At 48.3% G+C, this 24,013-nt stretch overlaps 1 protein-coding gene across 4 annotated transcripts in view; it reads right to left on the bottom strand.

Annotated features, from left to right (window-relative positions):
* Positions 1-1,109: 1,109 nt before the first annotated feature.
* RASGRF1 (Ras protein specific guanine nucleotide releasing factor 1) overlaps positions 1,110-24,013 on the bottom strand; it is a 109,179-nt gene continuing 86,275 nt past the window's right edge. For all 4 annotated transcript variants that reach the window (XM_063091331.1, XM_063091332.1, XM_063091330.1 and 1 more), the window contains 7 exons: positions 20,345-20,448; positions 18,772-18,856; positions 14,841-15,038; positions 11,255-11,334; positions 5,030-5,147; positions 4,177-4,245; positions 1,110-1,202 (listed from right to left, as the gene is read on the bottom strand). In XM_063091331.1, the coding sequence (XP_062947401.1) occupies positions 1,110-1,202; positions 4,177-4,245; positions 5,030-5,147; positions 11,255-11,334; positions 14,841-15,038; positions 18,772-18,856; positions 20,345-20,448 (747 nt within the window). The remainder of the gene's footprint in view (positions 1,203-4,176; positions 4,246-5,029; positions 5,148-11,254; positions 11,335-14,840; positions 15,039-18,771; positions 18,857-20,344; positions 20,449-24,013) is intronic.

Here is a 24,013-nt window from a genome sequence, read left to right as displayed (position 1 = left end):
CACTAGGTATTGCTTACAGCAAAAGTTGTCTGTTTGTTGTAGTGGAGCATGCCTGCCACTTCAGAGTTAACCTGTCTCTTCTATACTGTACAATGTAAAAAATACATGGTAATATTCACAGAATAAGCACTACATTACTATATTCCTGCTAGAAGGCATTTAGACAGGACTACAGTATATGCAATAAAAACACTTGGTTATTGATCTCCTAATTCTACAGAGTGGTACTAATTATCACAAGGTATACAGACTTAGAGCATCTCAGTGTAAGCTTGTTGTGACTGTTAGGCAGCTAAAAGAGGAAACGTGACATTTTTGTGTTCTTGACTTCCAGTGAATGCCGGGCAGCAGTCGGCAAACGTCGACGTGACTTGGTGTTGTGACTCGGTGTTCCTTGGGAAGTTCTAGGGCCTCTTCCAGTATTATTGAGACTGCTATTCATGCGATCTGGTGTTAATCCTAGAGCAAGGAGCGACGTGGTGCCTGAATGAGATGGCAGCATTGGTACGAGGGGCTGGTTCTCAGCAGTGATGACCACCTCCCATCCAGGTTACTGGGAGACAGACGGGCAGTTTTGAGACCTGCAATTTTGGCTGAAAAAGCTGCTTTGGAAATTGGCATCACCGTCAGCGGGAAGATTTGTCAATGTCTGGACTTCAGGGTATGGTTCTCCCCTCCCGCCCCCCTCCCCAACCCCCCACCCAGTTATAACAACTACATGGAACGTGCTGGGAGGATGCCTGGGTGGCCAACTCAGCCCAGGGCCTGGGCGGAGGAAGGATGGAAGCAGGACTGGAGTCTAAGAGTCATGTATGCACGGGTTGTTTCCCCTTCTGAGAAGAGGGAGGCGTCTAGGAAGGACAGACTAAGAGTACAGCTGTTTAAAATAAACAGGCACTGCAGGAGACAGTGGGGTGTGTGGGCAGTCTTAAACGGTGCAGAAATTCATATTCCGGTTCTATAGGAATCTAAGAACAAGAACGGATTTGTATTCTTAGAGAAGCACATACTGAAGAAGAAAATCCAGAGAAACCAAATGAATATATGTACAATATCATATAGCACGTGTCCACGGGAGGGGCTGGGCTGGGGCTGGGCTGGGCACAGCTTCAGGTGGGGAGTTTTGGTTCTATTCGGAGAGAAGACTCGTAGAGGCTTTCTTCGTCCATTACAAAAGATTGGTCCAGTAAATATTGGGTTACCTGAGCAAAGAAAGGAAAAGAGAGAAAGGAATGATAGGGTTGGTTATGGGACCTCCTTAATACTAAGACTGGACAGTGGGCATCTCCAGGGACCCAGGCATTTTATGGGGGAGTCGCGTGGGCACATGAGGCAACGTGTTCAGTAGTGTTTTGTCGTAATGTAATTTGTCTTAGTATTATTATTTAATATTATCTTAGTATTAAATCACATATGGTCAAAATTACCTGTGACTGCTGTCTCATTGGTTGAGCACTTGATCAAATGTTTTGGGCTTGTTTAAAAATAAATGTCGAATGTCAATTATAGAATCTAGATGGTAAGTGTATGGATGTTCGCAATTCTTTCTTTTTTTTTGTCATTTTTTTTTTTTTTTTAATAGAATCTAGATGGTAAGTGTATGGATGTTCGCAATTCTTTCTTTTTTTTTGTCATTTTTTTTTTTTTTTTTTCTCGTGACCGGCACTCAGCCAGTGAGTGCACCGGTCATTCCTATATAGGATCCGAACCCGCGGCGGGAGCGTTGCTACGCTCCCAGCGCAGCACTCTACCGAGTGCGCCACGGGCTCGGCCCTCGCAATTCTTTCAATGTTGCTGTATATTCGAAGTTTCATAATAAAATGTTGGGACAAAATATATGTAAACATTAAGGTCTGACCCTCTGGTTTTTTTTGACCTCACATGGCTCACTCTGGGAGGAAGACTGACTCACATGAATTAGGTTTTCTTTCTTCCTTTCTCCTTTCCCTACTCTTGTGGTGAGAGCTCAGAGCCCAAACCTGGCAGGCAGTCCCCAGCTCCAAGAAGAGACTTTCCAAGGCTCATTTATTTGTCAGTTGTTTGAAACCAAACGTGCCTTTTCCCCCACAGAAACCCAGAGCAGAAAGAAAAAAATTATATTTCTTACTATGTGCTTGGGGATATTCAACAGCTGCTTGAGAAAAATCAAGTATTTGTTGCTTTTGTCTTGGCTAACCGACTCTGCTACTGTGAAGGATGGAACCAGCTGTCTAGTCTGCTGATGAACAGTCACAGTACAATTATTGTGTCTGATTAACAGTTCGTACACAGCGCCTCTAGGAAGATGACTTCAGATATCAGAGTCCGGTTTAACCCATACCCACTGATAAAGACATGGCGATTTCATGACCATGTGAAATAGACTAGTATTTATACCTAGCTAGTAGCTTCATGTGAACAGTCCTTTCTAGAACACACAAATTTCTACCCTCCCAGGCCATCTGGGGATCAGCAGACTGACTAGGTAGTTTCTTCCGTAATGAGCACGCTCAAGACCCATTTCCCTGAGACGTTTTACTTTAGCAGAAGCCTGGTATTAAAAACCACCATCACAAAGCTGTTGATGAAAGAGGTCTGAAATGCAGCAATACTTATTCGTATTGCACGTTGGAGCTTGAGAGAAAATTTAAGGAGAAAGGGGCAAGAGACAGAAGAAAACCCTGAAATTTTGTTGGTAACTTCTGAGATTTTCTGGGGAGTGATGTGACTGTGGTGCCTTCTGTGTGGTCTACGTGGCAACTTTGTGGTTCCTGGGCTGGATGAACACAAACAGAGCCCCCTGAGCACCGCTAAGTTATGTGGATTTTTTTTCTTAATATTATTTTTTATTATAGAAAAAAAGGATGTGACAATATTAAATACATTTTTGGAGGGGGAAAAAAAAAGCCCATAATCTTACCAATCTAAATTAACCATTTTCATTTTTCTGTGTGATCGTCTAGTTCATAAAATATAAAACTACTTTTACATCATTGTAACTATGGAATGGGCAGCATTTGATATACTTGCACTTATACTGTGATGAAAAATTTTCGTGTTTCCATAACATGATCTTCAAAGTTATACTTTTTAGTGGTGGTAATATTGTGTCATCTCGCCATACCGTATTTTCCTAAACTCTTCCCCTATTGTTGGATATGTAAGTTGTTTTCAGATTTTTTACTGTTTTATATATATAATAATGGCTGCAACGGCTATCTTGTAGGGTATGGCCTTTAGCTTCAACAAAATTTTTTTTAGGATATATCCTTATGAGTAGGATTATTGGGTTTCTTACTTCATTTTAATATATTTCTTTCAAAAGAGTGTTTTCCAACACTATCAGCAAAGTGGCTTTGTCAACACTGACCATCATCTTACTTAAAAAAAAAGTTACATACAGTAAGACTCACTGTTTCTGTGGAATCTGACTCTGATGCACACTGAAGTTTGAGACCTCCTGCTTTAAACACCTCTCTCTTTCCCTGTAGTACCTGTCCGCAAAACAGCTGCTCTAGCTGTCCAATTGCCAGTGACCACCTCTTCAGCCATATCGGACCTCCTCACCAGTCCCTCACAACCCCCTCCCTCAGCCTTAACCCATCCACGGAGACAAGAAAACCCCTGCTCTCTCTGTCTTAATAGGGAGTGATCTCTGAGATGTATTATTAAGAAAAAAAAAAAAGATGCTAAGCAGTGTATAGTATACTACATTATATTACAAAAAGTTTGCTTCTGTTTATGACCATCTGTGGACATGAGTAACACAAGAAACTGGTGACACTGTTGCCATGGGGAGGGGAACTAGGTGGATGGGGGACATTTCACTGTGTATTCTTTATATCTGTGAATTTTGTAACTTGTAAGCAGAATACCTTTCAAAAAAAGATGTTATAAACTCTGTCTCTCTTGCTCTGGGGGAGATGAGACGTGATTATAAACCATCCCATGGCAGGTAAAAATCAGACGAGAGTCACAAAGTGAACTCAGGCCTGGTTAGACTCAATTTGAAGGAGAGACAGCTCACTTCTGACCAGGGGAAGGGAGTAGGGAAGGCTTCCTTAAAGGGATGGCATTTGAGCTGGGCCCAAGAGAATTCCGGAAGGGATACTGTGGGGGGTGGCGGGGGAAAGGGTGGAGTCTGGTCCAGCCAGAGCAATTGAAAGAGTGACGTAATGAAAAAACGCTGCTGCTTACCTTTGCTTGGTGCTCTATTTTGTAGGCAGTTTGTTGAAACTGGCGAATCTCTCGGATAATATGGGATATCTGTGGGAAGCAAGGTTAGTTTTAGAAGACAGTTTGCTCTCTTGGTGCTACCCTGAGTTTTGCAGAACTGAAGGGGTAACAATAGCTAAGTCCAAAGTCAGACTCTTAATTCTGTACATGTTACCTCCTGGAAGGACAGTGTTTCCAACTTATTATGTTTGACAGACAAACCCTTCCCATTAAACAAAATCTCATGTGGAAGCCCAATTTACAAAACTGGTAAAGTAGAGGCTCTCTGGTTGAAGTGAGAGGGGAGAAGGAGACAGCTAGAAATCCTGCTCCTGCTTGGAGAGGTCTCCTCTGCCCCTGTGCCAGGTCCTTGATTTTTCTGGGACCTCTCTTAGGAGGTGCTGCATAAGTGATTTACTTTGGCCACATAACGCAAGTGGCATTATGAACAATAACAGATGGGGTGTGAATAAAGGGTGGGCTTTGGAGTCACCTGGTTCCAGACCTGGTTCTGCTCTTTACCTGTGGGGTGACCTTGACCCGGTCACTTGACCTTGCTGAGCCTCAGTCTGTTCTTCCGTAAGGTGGAGAATAATATCGTCCACCTCTTGGACTGTCAAGATTACAGGACGAAATGCAGTGAAGCCTGGCTCAGGGCCTGCCAAATGCTAACTGCTCGTTAATGACAGTGATGGATCTTACTGGAGAAGCTGGACTCAGGCTACCAAGTGGGGGCCCCACAGAGCAGGCTGGGCCTGGTGGGCACAGTGGTCCCCAGGTTGAGGCTGGGTTTTGATGCTCCCCTCGACCCCTCACCCCACCATGGCACACGCACCATCCTCATCTTGGAGAAGTTGACCAGGCCATCCTCCGTGTAATTGGGCGTCCCCTCCTCGATGAAGGCCAGGTCGGTGAGGTACATCCCCAGGTAAGGGACACAGGGCGGGTCACAACTTGGAAGCAAATGGCATTAACAAAAGTTTTTCACTTAAAAAAAGGAACTCCTACCAAGAACAGAACATCCTGCATGCATCTTTTGCTTTGCTAAAGGCAAAAGGATTTCTATCTGCCAAGAATAATCGTACACTCTTAGGCCTAGGGTTGTCATCTGGGTCTGGGAGTCAGTCCTGTGGGGCAGTGGGGGTGATGTGGTGCTGACTGGGGCTCTTGCACCAGCTGGGGTCTCTCAATCGTCCCTTCCCTCTCCAAGCCAGAAGGCCCTCCTGTACCTCTCTGCCCTCTGTCCCAGCCGAAGGCCTTGGGTTCTATCACCAGCCCCCTCCCAGCTCACCTTTCCTCTCTGTCTGTCCTCTGAAACTCTCCATCCAAATCCTACCCCTGAATCACCCCCCAGAGGCTCTGCAGCACCCCCCTGTACCCTTCCCACCCCCGGTTTCTGCCTGCCTCCGCCAGCCACCCTGTCCAGCACTCTGGTCTCTCTCTGCTCTCTGAGATCTTTCCTGTCTCCACTGGGTATGGGGTACCATAGCAGGAAACCCTTGCCCTTTGAGATCACTTTCCTGGGAGCAGATTCTGGGCAGGGGGTTGGGTGATGGTTTCCATGACCGGTGACTCTTGGAGGATGGCATTTTTGAGAAATGAGACCCAGGAGTGATGAGCCATGCCTCTCTGACTTGTGGCTCTGAAGCGGGGGCTCTTGTTACCGCTCTTTCCCAGCTTGCTCTGTGCCTCTAGGCTGATGAGTAAGTGGCTGATGGAGTCTGTGGTAGAATCCAGTGGCCACAACACTCTGGCAGGGCTCCCTTCATTTAGCTCCTTCAGGGGACACCTCGCTCAGTGCTCTGCAGCCTCCTCCAGCTCAGCACATAGATGCAGGTGGAATTGCTGCATGTGTGCAGGTGACCCTCATTTCCAGCCCATCTTGCCTTTGTCTCCTGTGACCACTTGGCAATCCTGCTACTCTGGAAGAAGGCGAGGCAGGGAGAATGATAGAGCAAGGACAGAAACCCAGTCTCTGTCTCTTGCCTGTTTACTATGTATCTCTGGGCCAGTCCTTTCCTCTCTCTGGTCCTCAGGCTTCCATGTATAATAGCACTGATGCCAGCTAAGGCAGTTTTAGGTGGTCGGAGGGTTGACTTTAGGTGATGCAGTCATCATACTAAATAACATTTATTCATATGGTAAGAAACATCAGATTTTTACTTTTTTCCCTGGTGTTCAAGGAGAGAGTCTCATTTGGTGGTAGTACGGCTTCGATCCTTTCTAATACTCACCATTCACCTCCCCTCATTCTTTTATTTCTTTTTAGCAACAGCTCTCAGGATGAGTGTTGGCAAGCATCAGGATTTGGCCAGAATTTAATGACACTTTTGTTTTTATCATATTTACTTTTTATGGTAACCTTGTATCTATAACAAGTATGCTGGTTTCCACTTAATATAAAATTTTCCTTCTTATTTAAATTTATTTTGGGGAAAAAGTGAGTTAATTTAAAGGTGACTATTAAGTAAATGCAAGTATATCTGGCACATGGGTACAGAAAAATCATGAAGGAGGCGGGCACCTGGAGTTAGGCAAACAGTGGACAAATGTGTTTTCCAACTGTAGGTTTTGATTCTTTTATGGGCGTTAAAATAAATTTAGTGGACGTTGACCAGATTTTCAAAAAAAAAAAAAAAAAAAAAAAAGTGGACTAGAATATGGCATGGGATACAGGTATATTGTTTTGTGAGATTTTTGTTCCTGTTATGCACATATGCATCTGTATACAGGGTTGCAATGTCAAATACATACATTTTAAAAATTGCTGGTTGTGATTAAAAATAAGAGAAGGATCATCCTGGCCACTGGCAGACCTCCTTAGGCCTCTGGCCCTTCTAGCCCATAACTGTTCTGTGCCCAGCTTTTCCCTTCCTTTCTATCATACTCAGAGTCTGAAGCCCAGGCTTGTGGGTCTGATGGAGAAAGACCCCAAAGATCAGAGGCGCACCTGTGGGGTTGACAGGTTGTGGCAGTTTGCTGACTGGCAGATTCTGAGAGGTGCTCTCCCACTTCACGCTGCTGCCTCCACATGGAACCCCACAGTGCTTGAACGAGAGCCAGGAGAAGGGGAGGCCAGGTGGCTGCTAGCTGACTGCGAACGGTGGAAGGATGCAAAGGGTTTCTGGAGGACTCATGGAGTCTCTGGCCACCCAGACCAGTGGAAAAGATCAGGGGGTCCTATGATCACTGAGGCAGATTTCCCTGAGGGACTATGGGAGTTCAGGATCCAGGTGTGGAAAGGTGGTGAATTTGCAATTTAGCCATTTTCAAGTGGACTACCAGCCCCAGTACCAAACTCTGTCCCTATTTACTACCTCCAGTGAGGGGCCTTGAAGGAGAGGCTGGAGCACACTTAACCAGTTTAGTTGCATACACAGAGCCCATATTCAGAGCTTTGCGGGTAATATATGGGGTTGCCAGAGTGAGACAGAGGGCTGAAAGAGGGCCCCAGAGGGCACGCTGCGTGGGAACTGAACCATGCTGGGTGACTGAATGAAAAGGGAAGTAGGTTGGGGGCTTCATGCAGACAAGATACCCAACAACTGGCCAGTTCTGAACTTCCCATGTGGGCATTTTGCCTCTCTCTGGGGAGGGTTCAGCCTTGCCCTTGATCAGGGCAACAAAGCTGACGTGGGGGCAGGGGAGCTTCCTCTTTTGGTGGAGCCTTCACATGCCTGTAGCTGATATTTCAGGGAGCAGAGAGAAAAGTGTGCCACCCCAACCTGAAAACCTGCTTCTGGTTTTCTGGGCGGTTCCTGTGACACTTTCTGGTGACACCTGGCATCTGGACATTGCCTGTGGTTTGGTGCCCCCAAACTTGATGTTTTTTTTCTACCAAGAAGTTCCTGATGATGTCAAGTGGAATAACAGAGATCACATGGTCCCAGCTTCCGAAGGTTAGACACAGCTGCCTGACTTGCTCTGCACCAAATGCCTAGAAACAGCCGGGACTGGCACCGAGTCCACCTTTCCTTCCCTCTCCACAAATCCTCCCTTCTCTGCACTGCCCGGCTATGGGACAGGCAAGAAACCTCACAGGTTTCTGCTGGCTGTGGTCGGGATCTCCTCTCCTTTTGTCTTGAGGCCTGGTTTAGGGCATTCAGGGAGGGCAGGGCAGGGCATGAGGGGCACCTGGAGGTGGGCCGTGTGGGTTGAATCCCCTGGGGTCAGGGTCCAAGTTTAGGGCACATAATGCAGGGCGATTAGGTGCTCAGACTGAAAAAACAATATTGTAGTGAGGCGGGGGTGGAGAGTCCAATCTGGCTTTTTGCCACATGGGCACTAACTGCTTTGTTCTGTCATCAACAGGAGGCAGGGCTTTGCTGTGTGGTCGCAGGCAGAAAAATAAAGGTAGAAACAGATACTTGGACTTGTTGGAGTCCCTGAAACTCTGGAACTCCAGAACTTCAGCCTTTGGACTCATCATATCACCATAGATAAATGGATTTTCACCCCATTTAAAGGGCATATGGGGATGGCTGGGCAGCCGGCTGACACACTCCTCTATAGCTGCTCCCACCCTTAATTTAGGGGAAAGAAGAGGAAAGGCTTTCACCTCAGCAGCCTGCAATAGAAGCCTATTCCCCATGTTCCTCTAAATCAAGGGCTTCCTATTCAAATTAAACATAAAAGGTGCAGACATGCAAATGTGTGCTGGGTTGAGATTAGACAAGGCAGTCAAAACTGGAATCCACCTCAAAAGAGCTGGTGACCAAATTTTACTGCTAAATTTAGTTCTTGGCCAAATTTTTGTTGTGTGGAGCTGTGGGAAGGTTCTGCTCCCAGGGACGTTGAGAGAAGAGGACAGCCTCATGTGGTTTTGTAAGGGTGTAGGTTTGGGGATTGAGAAGGGAAGGAAAGGTCTCTCTTGGGGTGCCTGGGTAGGGGACAGAAGGGGTTTACATGGCAAGGGCTGTAGGTGGGCCAGGGGATATTTAAGAGAGTGGCTGTGAAGATGGGACGTAGGATTTGGGGGTGAAGTCTTTGCTGGGAAAAACATTCTCCAGCCTGGAGGCTGGCTCAAGACTGGATAATTTAATGACAGGTTGAAAAAGATTCCCAGGATGTATGAATGGGGCCGAGGACCCACATGATGAGGTCCATCGCAGGGCTCCTTGTTTGGGTGAGTCACCAGCTATGCCAGCCCTCTGCCACCTCCTTTCTTCTGCTCATTGTCCTCTGCCTGGTGAAACAGACCCCCATGTTCATGCAACATCACTTTATGTGACACCTTAGGCCCCAGGAGAAAGTGCAGGAGGAGCTTGCCCCAGGCTCCCTTCCTCCCTCCTTCCTCTGCATGGCTTGCCCTAGTCTCTGTGAGGCCAAACCTAGTTTGCATAAAGGTCTTAGCTCCCAGAACGCCCGACGGCCACCTCTGCCCTGTGCTACCCGGGGCAGAGGAGTCTGGGAGAGGCACTTACATAGGCCCATGGGTGACCTGAAAGAGGGAAGACAATCAGGATGGGGACTCAGACAGAATGGGGGACCACGGAGGCAGTGGAGGCGGCGGTGGTGGCGGCGGCGGACGAGGAAGCCATGTGAAGGAGGCGGACGGACAGGTTGGTGAATGCACAGGGGGCAGCACCCCACAAGCACAGTCCACAAGGGCTCTGGGGAGCCCGGGCGGAAGAGAGACGGCCGGACAGCACAGATGGGTGGAACATCTGTCTGAGGACACAAATAAAGTGGAGATGGTCAAGGCAATGGCACACGGAGCTGGCGAAGGACAGACCAAGAACAGCAGGAAGAAAACAAGGCGCGGAGGCAGACCAGGCTGGCGGAGGGGGGAGCAGAGCGTCAATGCCACCGTCAGGGGCTGGAGGGTTGACTGGCCCCCTTGGCAGGTTCTGGGGGTGGTGAACTCTGGTGGGTTCCACATGGGCAGTGATCTCGTGATCCCTTAGGGAAGGGAGAAGAGGCTTCTTGGGCTCTATAGGGAACCGGGACCCTTGTGGTCTCCCAGGGTCTCTCCAAGGTCCTGCAAGTAGCTACTCAGGCAAGGAGAGAAAGGGGCACTGAGGCAAAGAAAAGAGGGCAGAGCCTGGTGCAGAAACCCAGAGTAGGCATCCAGTGTAGGGATGAGACAGACCCCACACTTCACGTGCGTGTGTGGCCACAGCCTGTTCAAACAGGCTGAGTCATTGCTTCCCTGGGGAAGCTCGCCCAGAACCTCTGCGGCAGCCCGCGGCGAACCTTGGGGCACTGGCCCTGGAGGACAGGCTGGGCTGCACATATCTCTGGGCCAGCCACTAGCGCCTCAGTTTCTTTGTCTGGAAAAACAGGATGGGCATTATGGTGGTGGTTCTCAAGGGGGATGAATTTGACCTCCAGGGGACATTTGGAAATGTCTGGAGACGTTTTTGACTGTCACAACTGAGAGAGTGCCACTGGCATCTCGTTAATATAGGCCAGGGATGCTGCTAAGATCCTGCACTGTGCAAGATAGCCCCGTGCAACAAGGATCACCCTGGTCAGACTGACAAAAGTGCCGGCGTTGGGAGCCCTGCCTCAGAGGCAGTGCTGACCCAGATAATGCAGGCTGGCTGGGGAAGCACTTTGCAAGCTGTAAGGAGCCACTGTGGGGAGACTATTTCTTTGATTCCAGGATGCCATTGTCTATAAAATGCACTCTTGTTTTGAAGACTAATTCTCAAGAGAATAAGAAAACATGATCACAGTAAATAAACACATTGACCTTAAGATATCCTTATGTCAGAATGATTAAAATGTTAAAAAAAAAAAAAAAAAAGTGTATGTTAGAAACAAGGAATCTGGCACCACTATTATCACCATCCCAGCTACTATGCTTCCGGGGATTCCAATGTTCTTCCCGTGCTTCTCCCGGGCCATGCCACCACACCCTGGAATTTCTTTGGCAGACAATGGAGGAGAAAGCTGACCCTCCCCTGGGGTCCAGGCAGTCTAGGGGTCTTGAGGGTAGACAGAGGGACAGACAGACAGACAGACCTCCTGCTCTGGCTGGGTGTGGCATATGAATGCCTCCCCAGTATGGGTCTACAATTTTAAAAATAACAGTGACAAAACGACACACACTTACTTTTTCAGAGCTTCTCTGAGATTCTTAAATCTGCCTTCTGATGACACAAGTTTTTGGAGCTTATCAATCAAAGCTTTTGTCTAGAAGGAATTAGAAGCATTTACTAACACGCAGCACGTCAGGGCCGAGGCTCTGGCCCACACCCCGGCACGCTGCCCTCCAGGGCTCCAGAACATTTGCTTTAGATTAGGGGACTTCCTGCATCTGGGAACCTTGCCCTTGAATGCCTTAGGAGGCAACATAGGTCCTTGTTTTGTGTGCTTGTGTTCACACATCTCTCAGGAGCATGGAAGTGGGTTGGGGGAACCCGAGTGTCCATGTGGCACTTAGAAGCGCTATGGGATCCTGAGACCTGGGGGTTTAGAAGGACTTGGTGGGTGACAGGGAATAGCTGATTCTTTGTTATCATGATCTTTCTGATGAACTATACCCAAAGGATCTGACCATCTTCTCACACCTACACTTTTACATACCAGGAATGCCACCCAAATTTAAGAATCCAGAAAAAAGATGGCAGATGAAGTAATCATCAAAGAAAAGCCCGAATGGTGATGAGTAAGCCCCACGGCAAAGGGGTTTGCCAAGTGACCCAGCCGGGCCCAGCCTGCACCTCTGGCTGCAGTAGCATTGTGGTGGCTGGAGTTGGCCTGAAGAGACCAGATGTGTTCTGGGGGGAGTGCGCTTGGTTGAGTCTGGCTTTGCTCTCCTTTCCCTGTGCGTCCTGGGGGAAATCCCTGTATGTCTCTGGGATCCTCAGCTCCCTCACTTACAGAATGGTGAGAGAGATTAGTGACCTCCTGTCCAGCTCTATTCCTCAAAATCCAGAACATGGCTGAGAAACCATATGGGAGAACAGTCATGCGCTACGTGACCAGAAGCTCTAGTCAGCCTGGAAGGACGTTGGCTGCAGAGGCCAAGTATACACCTGATCTTTGGGGCAGATTTTTATTTGAGAAATCCACCTACAGAAAATGACACTCTCATTCTCCATTGTGATGGAAAAGGAGATCAGTGTGTGCTCTTCAAGGGAGAGAACACAGAGCATACCATTCAGTTCAGTGCCTTCTCAGCACCAGGACCACACAATCCTCTCCAAGGAGACACAGATGATTCTGCTCTCACTTGAGATGGCTGCTCTCAGATGCTGGCAAAGCCTGTTCCAACTGGAAGCAGCTCAAATATCTTCTGGCTGGGCCAGGAGCTTCCATCCTTTGATGCTCCCTGAGATAGCAAGCCTCCAGGATCTTGGGCATCTCTGTTGGAGTGTGGACACCAGCGGGCAGAAATGGGGGCCCTTGGAATATGTCACTGAAACCAGGGACAAAACAAGGAGCCTGCCTGGGAGGCAATGCCAGGAAGAAAGATGATTATATGGCCTCCTAAATACTATCCCTTCCTGTTCACCAAATGGAAGACTTCCAGTTGGCCAAGAATGTTCCCTTCCAAAGAGGCCAAAATGTATTGCTAGCCAAAGGGAAGCTTTTGTCTCTACTAAAATACAACCATCCCCAGGAGAGGTAACGCACAAAGCCGTGTTAGTCATCCACACATCCTATGGAAGAGTAGCACCAGATCCTGACCCTTTCCTGAGGGAGAGCTGTTTTTTGTTTTTGTTTTGTTGCAAAGAGGATGAGAAGAGGGGTTGAAAGAAGAAAGGGGAAATGAAAAGTCTCAAATTAAACCCGACTGCTTGATTCTTGCTAAGGGCTGGACTGAACTTGGACATAATGCTTTTCTGCTTTGGGAAAACACATTTAACTAGCTGCTGAGGCTACCTTTCAGGCCATCTGAGATATGTGGCCATTTGGATGGGTCACAAGGGTCCACGTAGATGAATAATGAATTGCCCCTGGCTGATGCTGACCAGGCCATGGCCAGGGACTCCTAGAAGCTCTTGGAGGCAGGTACTGTGCAGACATACTACTACCTCCCAGGCCAAGGGCTAAAGAAGCCAGTGGGGTCCAGTCTGTCATAGAGGGTGGAGGCCTGCGTGTACTTCCAGAGGCATCTTTGATTTTTGTATCAGGCTGGCTGGCCTTAGGTCCTGAATGGCATCCTAGAACACAGGCCAGGCCACATGCCTTGACCTCTAACTGCCCTGGATTTGCACTCCCTAAAGAGAATGGAAGATTTCAGGATGGCCAAGGCAGTTCCCTCTCAACTCCATGGGGAGGGCGATGCTGGAGAATGAAGCCAAGAAATGCATGGAGCATGGGCTCCAGGAAGCCCATGGAGCCTGGTCTGGAATCCTCTGGAAAAGGTGACATTATTTCAATAGTGTAGGGCAGGAGGAGAAAGATACTGACTTGGAATGGGCTCCCCCACACCTTGCCAGTTGCCCTGCCTGAACGTGAATCTGGATGGGCCAAATGGATGACTTGGAGATTCTGCAGAGCCTTGCTCAATCCCTCACTCCAGGAGTTCATGACAGCACATGCCGTGTGTGGCCAGATCTGCCCTCAGCCCTGAGCTCCCAGCCTCTGTTCTTTCTTGCAGCCTGCCAACAAGAGTGGCATCTTCCATGGGCCTTGCCCTGAGCTTGACATCTTTGTGTGCCAAGAAGCAAGAAGTTCAGACTCACTGGATGCAAGAGAGTGTCCCTGCACACTCTGCAGTCCTGCTGTAATCAGGGGCTGGAGTGACTGGAAGGTGGGGGGAAGGGCGGCAGAGATGTCCCAGAGCTGTCCTGAGTATGGCTACTTATCTAAGTAGGAAGGATTTATGGGTGAGCTGCCTGCCTGGTATGACCTGCCATCGTCATGAGAAGGGTAGTGAGGAGCAGGTGATAAAGAGAACAATGAGGGAGACACAGTATGCAAGTCCAGAGTGGTCCAGATGAGACAGGTTCCTTGGAGCCACTGTGTCCTGTGCAGCCCATGCAGATGTAAGAGCATAGACACTGTTGCCAAGTGATTGGTGCCTTCGGAGGCTGACCCTGTCCACTGATGGTGCTTGTCCAGAGTCCTGCACACACGCAGGCTGGGGTTGGGGCATCCATCAGGTGTACCAAGGAAGTGACTCAAGTGCCTCATTGTGCCCTCCTCTAAGGAGAGCTGCCCCCTCCTGACCCCAGTGCAGGGAACTTTATTCTCAAGCAAGAACCCATCTTATGCTTTTAAAGAATCATGTTCTGAGTGAATAAAAATCAAGTCCACATTTAAGATGACTAGCTCTTCAGTGGGTAACGGGCCAGCTAACACTCTGGTGGCCAGAAGGGCTGATGAAATTAGAGTCCTGGGAAGATACCTGCAGGATGATCTGACCACTGTTTCAGCCAACCTGCAGATCTGGGCTGTGATCCCCATGAAGCCATTCTCTTTTGTACCAACTCAAGAAGAAGAGTGTTGGGACCAATAATCACTGTCTTACACTTCCCACTTTGGGGTATTACTTAAGTCCCACAGGTCCCACTGCCCACCTCTGGGCCCAATATCCAGTCCCAGGTGATAAAGGAGAAGAGATTCTGTTTCACCTGGGAGTGTTGGCCCTCAGTCCAGTTCCTCTGCCCATCTGTGGATGCCCAATGGCCAACCCTCTGGTCTCCCTACCCAACCCCAACCTAGTGGTGCCAGCCTCCTGCCCACACCTGCTTAGAGACTTTGAGCCACGTCTTTTTGAGCCGGAAGATGGCACTCCGGTTCATGGATGAGGTGATCTCCAGCACAGCATTGTAGTTGTGTAAGCAGCGGCATATGTCAGCCACGGCCACCCACTTCTCGATGGCGCTCACCCTCGCGTTGATGTCCTCATTGCGAATGATTTCTGAAGCAATCAAGTTACTGATCTTTAAGCCAATGCAATAAGACAAGAAAAAAGCAAGAGGAATAAGTATTGTCAAGATGATAAATTATCACTACTTGCAGATATCACTGCCTGCTTGAAAATCCCAAAGAACGAATTGAAAAACTACTAGAACTAACAGACCTCATTAAGGTTGCTGGTTAAAGACTCAGTATATGAAAATGAAAGTCTTTCTATATGTTAGCAGTAACCAATTAGACAATACAATGAAAAAGAGAATACTTTCAAAATAACTATGGGGATTTGCAAATTACCTAGGAACTTAATGAGAACTATGTAGTATATCACATGAAAAAAAAGTTACCAAAGGATGTAAAAGGCTTGAAAGATGGAGAAAGAGATCAAATTCCCCAATGGAAATGTAAACATGTCATTTTTCTCAAAACTTATACATGAATTTAATGTAATACAATAAAAAACCCAGTGGGAGTTTTCTCTAGAACTTGACAAAATGATGTTAAATTTCACCTGGAAGAATAAACAGTTCAAAGGAATCAAACTCTGAGGGAATCTCCCCGCACACAACTTGAGCTTGGATGTGACAAACACTTTGAGGCATCACTGGTCTTACATATATGGTAGAAGAGATCTCTAAGGACTCCTCAGCCTGGCCAACCATCACATAAATAGGAACAAATCAAGTGTGGGCTGGACCTGGAGCAGCCAGTGGGGTGGGAAGCTGGGACCAGAATATTGGGGAACTAGAACTGTAAGGAGCTGGGGCAGCAGGAAGCACCAGACCTCCCTGTACATTTCTTTGCAACTTCTTGTGAATCTATAATTATTTAAAAGTAAAAGATAAAAAAAGAGACTACTTGTTATTAAAAAAATAAAGGTGATAAAAGGACATTTACAAATAAATAAAAATTATAGGGCATTACCACCAAACTTTCTCAAAAACAATTTCTAAAGGACGTGTATTAACAATGGATTGTAAAACCAGTGAAGTGTGGACAACTACTTAAGAGAATGAGGAAGGAATGATAACACAAAATCATACACATAGCCTACCTCTTAATTAAACTGAAGTAGTAGATAAATTTTTTTTCCACCAAGAAAACACTAAACTCAAAAACAGTTTTACATAAAAGTGATACAAAATTTTAAAAGGAAAAGATCAGTCAAATCTTCCAGAGAAGAGAGAGAAAGAATACCTGCTAATTTATTCTATGAAGCCAGTACTACCATGATAGCAACACCAGAGACGGAAGAAAGGAAAATCACACACCTGCTAATTTCATACACCATGGCCACACTGAGTTTGTAACTGGAATGCAAGGATGTTTGAATATTAGGAAAAAAGTGTATAAATGTTATTTACCAAATCAACAGGTTACAGGAGAAAACCATATGACCATCTCAGTAGATGCAGAAAAAGCATCTGATAAAATTTAGTATTCATTCATGGTAAAAACCAGTGGCATGCAAGAAAAAGAAAGGTGTTTCACTGTCACCATTTCCATTCCCCACCTTCCTGGAGAGGCCCGCACTAGGCTGGGGCAAGGGAGGTGCCAGGCAGCAGCTCCTTAAATCTCGTGTCCTGTGTACCCTGCTGGCCTCGTCTTAGCTGTGGCCATGCTTCTGGAGATACTGGCCAGTATCAGCCAACAGGACAAGGAAATTCAGAGCAAAAGGACTGGAAAACAGCAAACAGAACTGTGCCAGGGAGCAATTAAGAAAATCCCTGCCAGGGAGACACACATTTTGTGTATCTGAACAAAATGGTGGATTTGACCAGAGGTGGCTGAGTGCCGCCTAGTACGAGGGCAGCCTTTGGAGGTAGATGGTGTAGTTTCAAAAGTGGGCTCTCCTGCTGTGTAATGTTGGGGATGAAATGTAACTTCCTTGAACCTAGTTTCTTCATCCATGAAATGAGAATAACGGGATTATATGAGATGTTGCTTATGGAGCCCTTAGCATCATGCCTGGCATGTGGTAAACACCCAAAGAATGCTCACTCCATATTCCTGCCTGTTACTTGAGTCCTGAGCACATAGGGGGACAGGGGAGGGGAGAGGACAGTGTCTCGCTGCCTGGTGTTGTGCAATTGTGTGGAAGGGGTAGGCAGACCCAGATCTCCATCAGGCATGTTCTGGGGCCCTTGCCTGGTCTCCATCACTCTTTCTGTCCTGGAGATATGTGGGCCTCCATTCTGCTGCTGTGTTCACTGCAGGAACCACTGGGTGTACAGGGCTGGGAGGCCCCGAAGGGCCTCTCCCTGAGCTGCAATACCTGGATCTTTCTTTATTGTTACCCTCGGGCCGCCAGTGGGGTGTGTTTGCCAGGAGGGCCCTTCCTTGCTGCGGTTGACATGATGTGGCCTGGCTAGGCGGTCAGGACAAGTGGAGTCATGTGCTCCTACCTCTGGCCATCAAAGGCTCTTCACTTGGGTTGATGATTAAACTCAGAGGAATGAAGATGCTGAGTGCAAACGCTCTCCAGGCTGTCACGAGGCTGGGCATGGACGGGTCCCTGTGCTTCCAGAGGGTGGAGCTCGGGACAATGTGGGGAAGTTGCTGGAAGAGATTTTTTTCCTCACACAGCTGTTTTCCATTTTGCAGCAATGGGAGACCATGAACTGCCACATACTAGTCACGGGACCTGCAGTATTGCCCTTTGGAGGCTTGGTTTCTTTATATATAAAATGTAAGTGACCCCCATCTTTAGTTGATGTGAGCTTTTAATGAGATTCTTATGCATATAAAGGACAGCTCCAGGCACCAGGTGGGAACTCCGGGGCACTTGCTACTTTTATTCAAGAACTTTGTGGATGCTTCCCTGCGATGTGAATCATGCCTCAGAAGTCTCTGGGCCTTGTCCGGCCCCCAATTCTCTGCTGTTCTCATGTTCCCCTGAGAAATATACGGGAGCTAGAGGTGTGAATGTGCCCATCTGAACTTAGTGCCCAAATCAGAGCCAGGCCAGGCTTTGTGCTACACACACTGGGGACTTGGTGTTCTAGCGTTTGGTCCCATCTCAACAGTTCTTCTCCAGAAAAGCTGGGGGTGGAGGGTGGACAGGAGGGGGCTGGAGGAGCCAGATACTAGGCCATCCTGATCCTAGCCAGGGACACTCATGAGCCCTTGGCTTAGACCCAACCTTGGTCTCACCCAGTGCTGTGGCCTCCTGTCTCTTTAATGTTATCCTGTGGGGCCATCTTACCCACAATTAAAAACAAGAAACGGGGGTGGGGTGTTCACTTCCAGGGTAACTGAAACTCCTAGCTAAAATTTCAGGAGGTTCAGAGGGTTCTGGGTAATGTACATATTAGAGGGAAATGGTCTGCCATTTTCTAGCCAAATATTGCTTGTTTCTAATACCAAAATGAGGTTAAAAAATAAGAAGCCTAGCAAGGAGGTCTTCATTCCTTTCCTTCCGATCCTTTCTATTCTCTTCGCTGCAGGCTCACCAAAAAACTGCCCCAAGGAGGGACTCCTCTTAGTAATTACGGGCTCTGAGGGCTCACTATGAGCCAATGTTGGGCTGAGTGTCTTTATATGACTGTCCCAGTTAAGGTCTTCACATGAACTTTCAACAGTCAGCCCCATTTAATAGGAGAAGAAACAGAGGCGAAGCGACCAGCCCAGGTGGCTGTAGAGGACCCAGGTCGTCTGGTTCTAGCCAGGTATACAGCGCACTCTCTACCCAGCCTCTTGAGGGTCCTGCTAAAAAGAAACAAACCCAGGAGAGAAAGTCGCTGCCCGCCCCATACTCACATCATTGAAATGCTTAGTAGTTTTCATGATATAAGGAGTCCTTTCATTCTTTTCCAGTTTCATCCAGCCTTGTCCGAAGAACTCCCTGTGGGAAGGAAAGGGGAGACCCAGGGCGGATGAAGTTAGGTTTACCTTGCTGATTTCATTGCTTCATGATTTATTTGCATTTTGAGGCTGTCATTTCTGGGGCAGCAACTTTCTGCAGAGCCCTGGAGAGGAAGGAACCCCAGCTCTGCCTTGTACCAGCTGTGTGGCTTCAGGCAAGCCATTCATATATCATGACCTCAGTTTCTTCATCTGTAAAATGGGAATAACAACAATACTTTCCCCACAGGGTTACTGTGAGGCTGAAATGAGATAAGGTATGGGAAGGCACATCCTAAACTGTGAAGTGCAGTGGGCACACCAGATGTTATTATGGATCTTGTTTTCTGACAGGGAGAACTCATGGTTTAGTTACTTGGCAGTGGCTGGTCTGTAGACCAGCGGAGATGGAAAGCACAAAAAAAGGCCAAATTAAAGGATAAGGGAGACTGCAAGCCAAGCTGTCAGCATGTTCCAGTAATAGTGACCTCATGGGAAGCCACAGACTGCCCAGGCTCCTGATTTGATAGTGATTGGGAGTGGCACTGGGACAGGAGGGTCCAAAGTGAGCTGAACTGTGTTTGAAAACATATCCTGCTTCTCCTTGCAGAGGGAGCATATCTGGAATAATGACTATTTCTACGTCCAGGAGATGTGGCAGGTTTCCAAAATGTTGACGCTCCCCATTTAGGTGGGGCAGCACTCATGTCGGTGACAGCTGCATGAGTGCCAGGTGAGGCAGAGGCCAAAAGTCCGACAATGATTCATAGCCTCAGACCTGGCGATTTCAATTTTGGGAAACTATTCTGGGACAATTGTCAGAAATTCAGAGAAATATTTGGTTACAAGGATGTTTACCTCAGCTTTAAATGTAAAAGTGAAAACAGAAAACAACATCATGATTTAACGCACTGTTAGGGAATACTGTGCACTTATTAAAAAATGTCTGTAAGTTTTGGTATATTGTTAGATGAGGAAAGAGGGATACAAAATTATTTAAGGAGTGTAATCATAATGAACACCAGGGGCGACTAACTACAGGCCAAAGCTGGTAACACCAGGCCTGCAGGCTTCTTCAAAGTCCAGAGCTGTCCCCAGAGTCTGCTCCTGGGGATTATGCAGGCACACACACATGCACACATACTCTCATCCTGTGTGCACATTTTCTCACGTGTACATGTGTGCACATACATGAACACATACTCTTTCTAGAACTCCAGAATAGGAGATCTGAGTTAGACATGCTTCTGGGAAAGCGTGTTGTGTTGTGTGCCTGCGTACATGTGTGCAACTGATAGGTAAGGAGGGAACTTGGGGACAGGAGCAGGAACGGGGCTTCTCCCTCATCCATGCAGACCCATGCGTCTTTGCTTCAGGCTGTGGTGAATACATGCAGCTCTGGAAGTCTGCAGCACATGCTCAGGGACGCTGCTGAAGATGGCGCCTGTGGAAGAGGAGGAAGGAGGGGTCTGGTGCCTGCACCACTTACTCATAAGGAATCTTCTTGAAGACAAGGTGGTCCAGCAGGGTCAGCTGCTCAGCGATCTCCAGGGCTGAGTGGTTTTCAAAGGGCTCAGCCTTCACACCTTCAGCCTGAGGAGAGCAAGGTCTTGAGTCAGGCCCACGAGGGACACCTCCTGCCTTTCTGGCCACTTTGCTGAGGGACTATCTACCTTGATTCTGGTGGGTGGGTGGATGGGGCATGACTGGGGTATGATGAAGAGAGATGGAGGAAAGGGGGTGGGGGGGCCAAGCCCTTCTGCTTGTCACTCATCCTGCAAGGGAGCTACTCTACCCCAGCATGAGATTGAGAGGCTTCTAGAGGTTATGACTGGCCCACGTTGCTCAGCTGGAAATGGCTGACTGGGACGGGAGTCCAGGTTGTCTGATGCCAGGCTGTGACTGGTCACTTTCTTCAGGTTCCGTCTGGGTTCACAACTGACTCAATATAATTTCCTTTTGAAATTCTGCTGTGGTTTGAACATCTGTCCCCTTCAAAGCTCATGTTGGAACTTAATCCCCAATATGGTATTTGAAAGATGGGGCTTTAAGAGGTGATTGGATCGTAAGGGCTGTGACCTCACGAATGGATGGATCCATTCATCGATTAATGGGTTGATGGTTTAATGGGTTATCAGGGAGCAGACTGGGGGCTTCATAAAGAGAGGAAGAAAGCACGTGGAAATATGCTCCTGATCAGCCCTCGCCATGTCATGCCATGTCCCCATGGGACTGTGGAGAGACTCCACTGGGAAGAAGGCCCTCACCAGCTGCACCCTCTTGACCTTGGACTTCCCAGTCTTCAAAACTGTAACAAGTTAATCCTGTTTCTTTATAAATTGCCTGAGTTCAGGTATTCTTTTTTTTTATTTTATTTTATTTTATTTATTTATTTATTTATTTTTAAATTTTATTTTGTCGATATACATTGTGGCTGATTATTGCTCCCCATCACCAAAACCTCCCTCCCTTCTCCCTCCCCCCCTCCCTTTATTTATTTATTTATTTATTTTTTTAAATTTTATTTCTGAGTTCAGGTATTCTATTATAAGCAACAGAAAATGGACTATTACAAATTCACTAGCAGCTGTGTACTCCCAGGTGTGATTCATTCCCCGGACAGTGCTTCCATCCTGGGCCAGAAGACAGCTGTCTGGCCTTAGTCCTGGGCTATTGTATCTGGCTCCCGGGAGCCCCCTGTGGACACCACCTTTAAGGTTGTCCACCCCCTGGGTCCTTGGCCAGAGGAAATTCTCAGGGAAAAATGAGGCATGGGACAGCGGTGCCCACAGCATGGATTAGATAAGAGGTGGGCAGGGGAAACCTGTGTGCCTGTAGACAAATGAAGGTCTGCTGGATCCGGGAGGGACTGGAGGAAGGTGCAGAAAGAGGGGCAGGGAGGGACAACTGTGCTGGTCTTGGGAGGAGCCTGCGTCCACTGAGGGATGAGTCAGGAACCAGAATTTTACCATCCCACCCCACCTCAACACTCCAGGGCCGACTGGGTCATCCAGGAGGAGAAGGGCCAGTCCATCAGGCAGCAGTGGCTCACAGAGGACATTACCTTGTGCTGCTCATGACTTCTTTTATTTTTTTTTGCTGGCCAGTATGGGGATCTGACCTTGACCTTGGTGTTATAACACTGTGCTCTAACCAATTGAGCTAAGCGGCCAGCCTGACTTCTGCTTTCTTATGTTCACTCTACCCTGCCCAGAAGTCCCAGTGGGCTGGGCTGAACACCCAAAAGCAACAAGGGAGGTGAGGTCTACCCATGTCAAGGGAACAAGCTGTACTTCCTGAGCTAAGTGTCTCCCTCCCTCCTATTTCCTCTGCAAACATGCATTGAGGGCTGCATTGCCAGGCCCTCACTAGACACTGGAGATATAAAGACCAGAAAACATAGTCCCTGACTTCAGGGAGCTCAGGGTAAAGGGTTCCAGGTCACGTGTAGGAAAACAGCGCGCGTGTGTGTATGTGTTTGTGTGTGTTGGGTGTGTGTGTGTGTGTGTGTTGTGTGTGTGTGTGTGTGTGTGTGTGTTGGGTGTGTGTGTGTGTGGTGTGTGTGTGTGTGTGTTGGGTGTGTGTATGTGTATGTGTGTGTGTGTGTGTGTGTTGGGTGTGTGTGTGTGTGGTGTGTGTGTGTGTTGGGTGTGTGTGTGTGTGTGTATTGGGTGTGTGTGTGTGTGTGTTGGGTGTGTGTGTGTGTGTGTGGTGTGTGTGTGTGTTGGGTGTGTGTGTGTGTGTGTATTGGGTGTGTGTGTGTGTGTGGGTGTGTGTTGGGTGTGTGTATGTGTGTTGGGGGGTGTCAGTGAACTTTTCCTGGATGCAGGATCTTGGGTGTGGGGGATGCCTTCGTGGGAGATGCCTTCAGGGATGATGAGTTCTCAGGAAGGGAGAGGGGACATGGGGATGAGAGAAGCAGGGGTCACTGAGATGCCGTGTTTCAGGGTAAGGGTCCTGGGGAGGGGTTCTCCTGTGTGTGCTCACAGGGAGAGAGCCCCCAGCCTCTGAAGCGGCTGGATGAATAACTATAGGCGGGCAGCTCAGCCATATGCACTACTGAGAGTCCTGCCCTAGGTGTCCTGGGGCTGGGCCTGGGATGGCTGAACTGTCAGGGTAAAGGGTGAGTCCAGGGAGCTGGGGTGGGGTATGGCCAAAAGAAGGCATGCTGAGCAAGTAGGGGTAGGCAGCTCCTTCTGTTCCCTTTTGGTGTGGCCTGGAAGCAGAGGCCAGGACCGACAACTGTCTCCACCTCTCACAGTACTTGTGAAAAACCTCACAGCAAGAAGCCTTTCTGCTCTCCTCTCTGCCCCATCAGGGCCTCCTCCAAACTGGATCTTCCCAGGCAGAAGTTCAGTGGCTCTTTGTTTGGGGCCGGAGGGCTGGGGGTGGGGGCAGCTCAGTGGCCTTTTCTTCTGGAACAGCCTCAAGCCGTTCACGGAGGAACAAGGGGCCCTCGTGCTCTTGAGGGGTAAACATTCCAGTCAGGCCCTTATTGGGAAACAGAGTGCACTGCTCCCTGCAGGGGAGGTGCTGAGTGGAGCCCTTCTCTCTCAGGGTTTACCCAGCATTCTGCCCCCAAAGAGCCAGTCTAGAGGAAGTAGTGTCCAGGCATAACCAACCCCCTGCCCAGGGGCATCAGCCCTGCAGTGCTACTGGCAGAGGGCAGGGGTGTGGGCAGAGTGCTTGCTGCTCCATGGGTGACCTCACCAGCTGCAGGAATCAGGAGGGGGAAACAGGAGGGAAGGGGAGCAGGGGTCCACAACCCAGGGTTCCAAGTCCTCACACCGGCTACTTTTAACAGACCAGACGCCACTCAGCCAGCATGGAGCTGAGCCAGCTTGGCACAATCCCCACCTCTGGTAGGACAAAGTGAGTCTGTCAGGAGCATCCCTGGCTGCCAGGATGCAGGGACTGAGGGCTCTGGGGTGGCTTGTGATGGCATTGTGGGGAAAAGTGGGCCCGAGCCAGGCACTGAAGTATGCATGACCGTCTTTCCCCTTACACTGTGTGGAAAGCCACTGTTAGTGCATACTCCTTTGTGGAGAACACAGCTTCTCTCCCTGGGGTCCCCCATTTTGGGGCAGGTAGTGAGCTGCTTTTCTGCTTGCTTTGGAGCCAGCTGGGCCTGGTGTGAATGCCAGCTGGGCCTGGTGTG

The sequence above is a fragment of the Cynocephalus volans genome, chromosome 3 (assembly GCF_027409185.1).
Source record: "Cynocephalus volans isolate mCynVol1 chromosome 3, mCynVol1.pri, whole genome shotgun sequence".
Lineage (NCBI taxonomy): Eukaryota > Metazoa > Chordata > Mammalia > Dermoptera > Cynocephalidae > Cynocephalus > Cynocephalus volans.
This window is presented reverse-complemented; position numbering and strand designations above follow the sequence as displayed.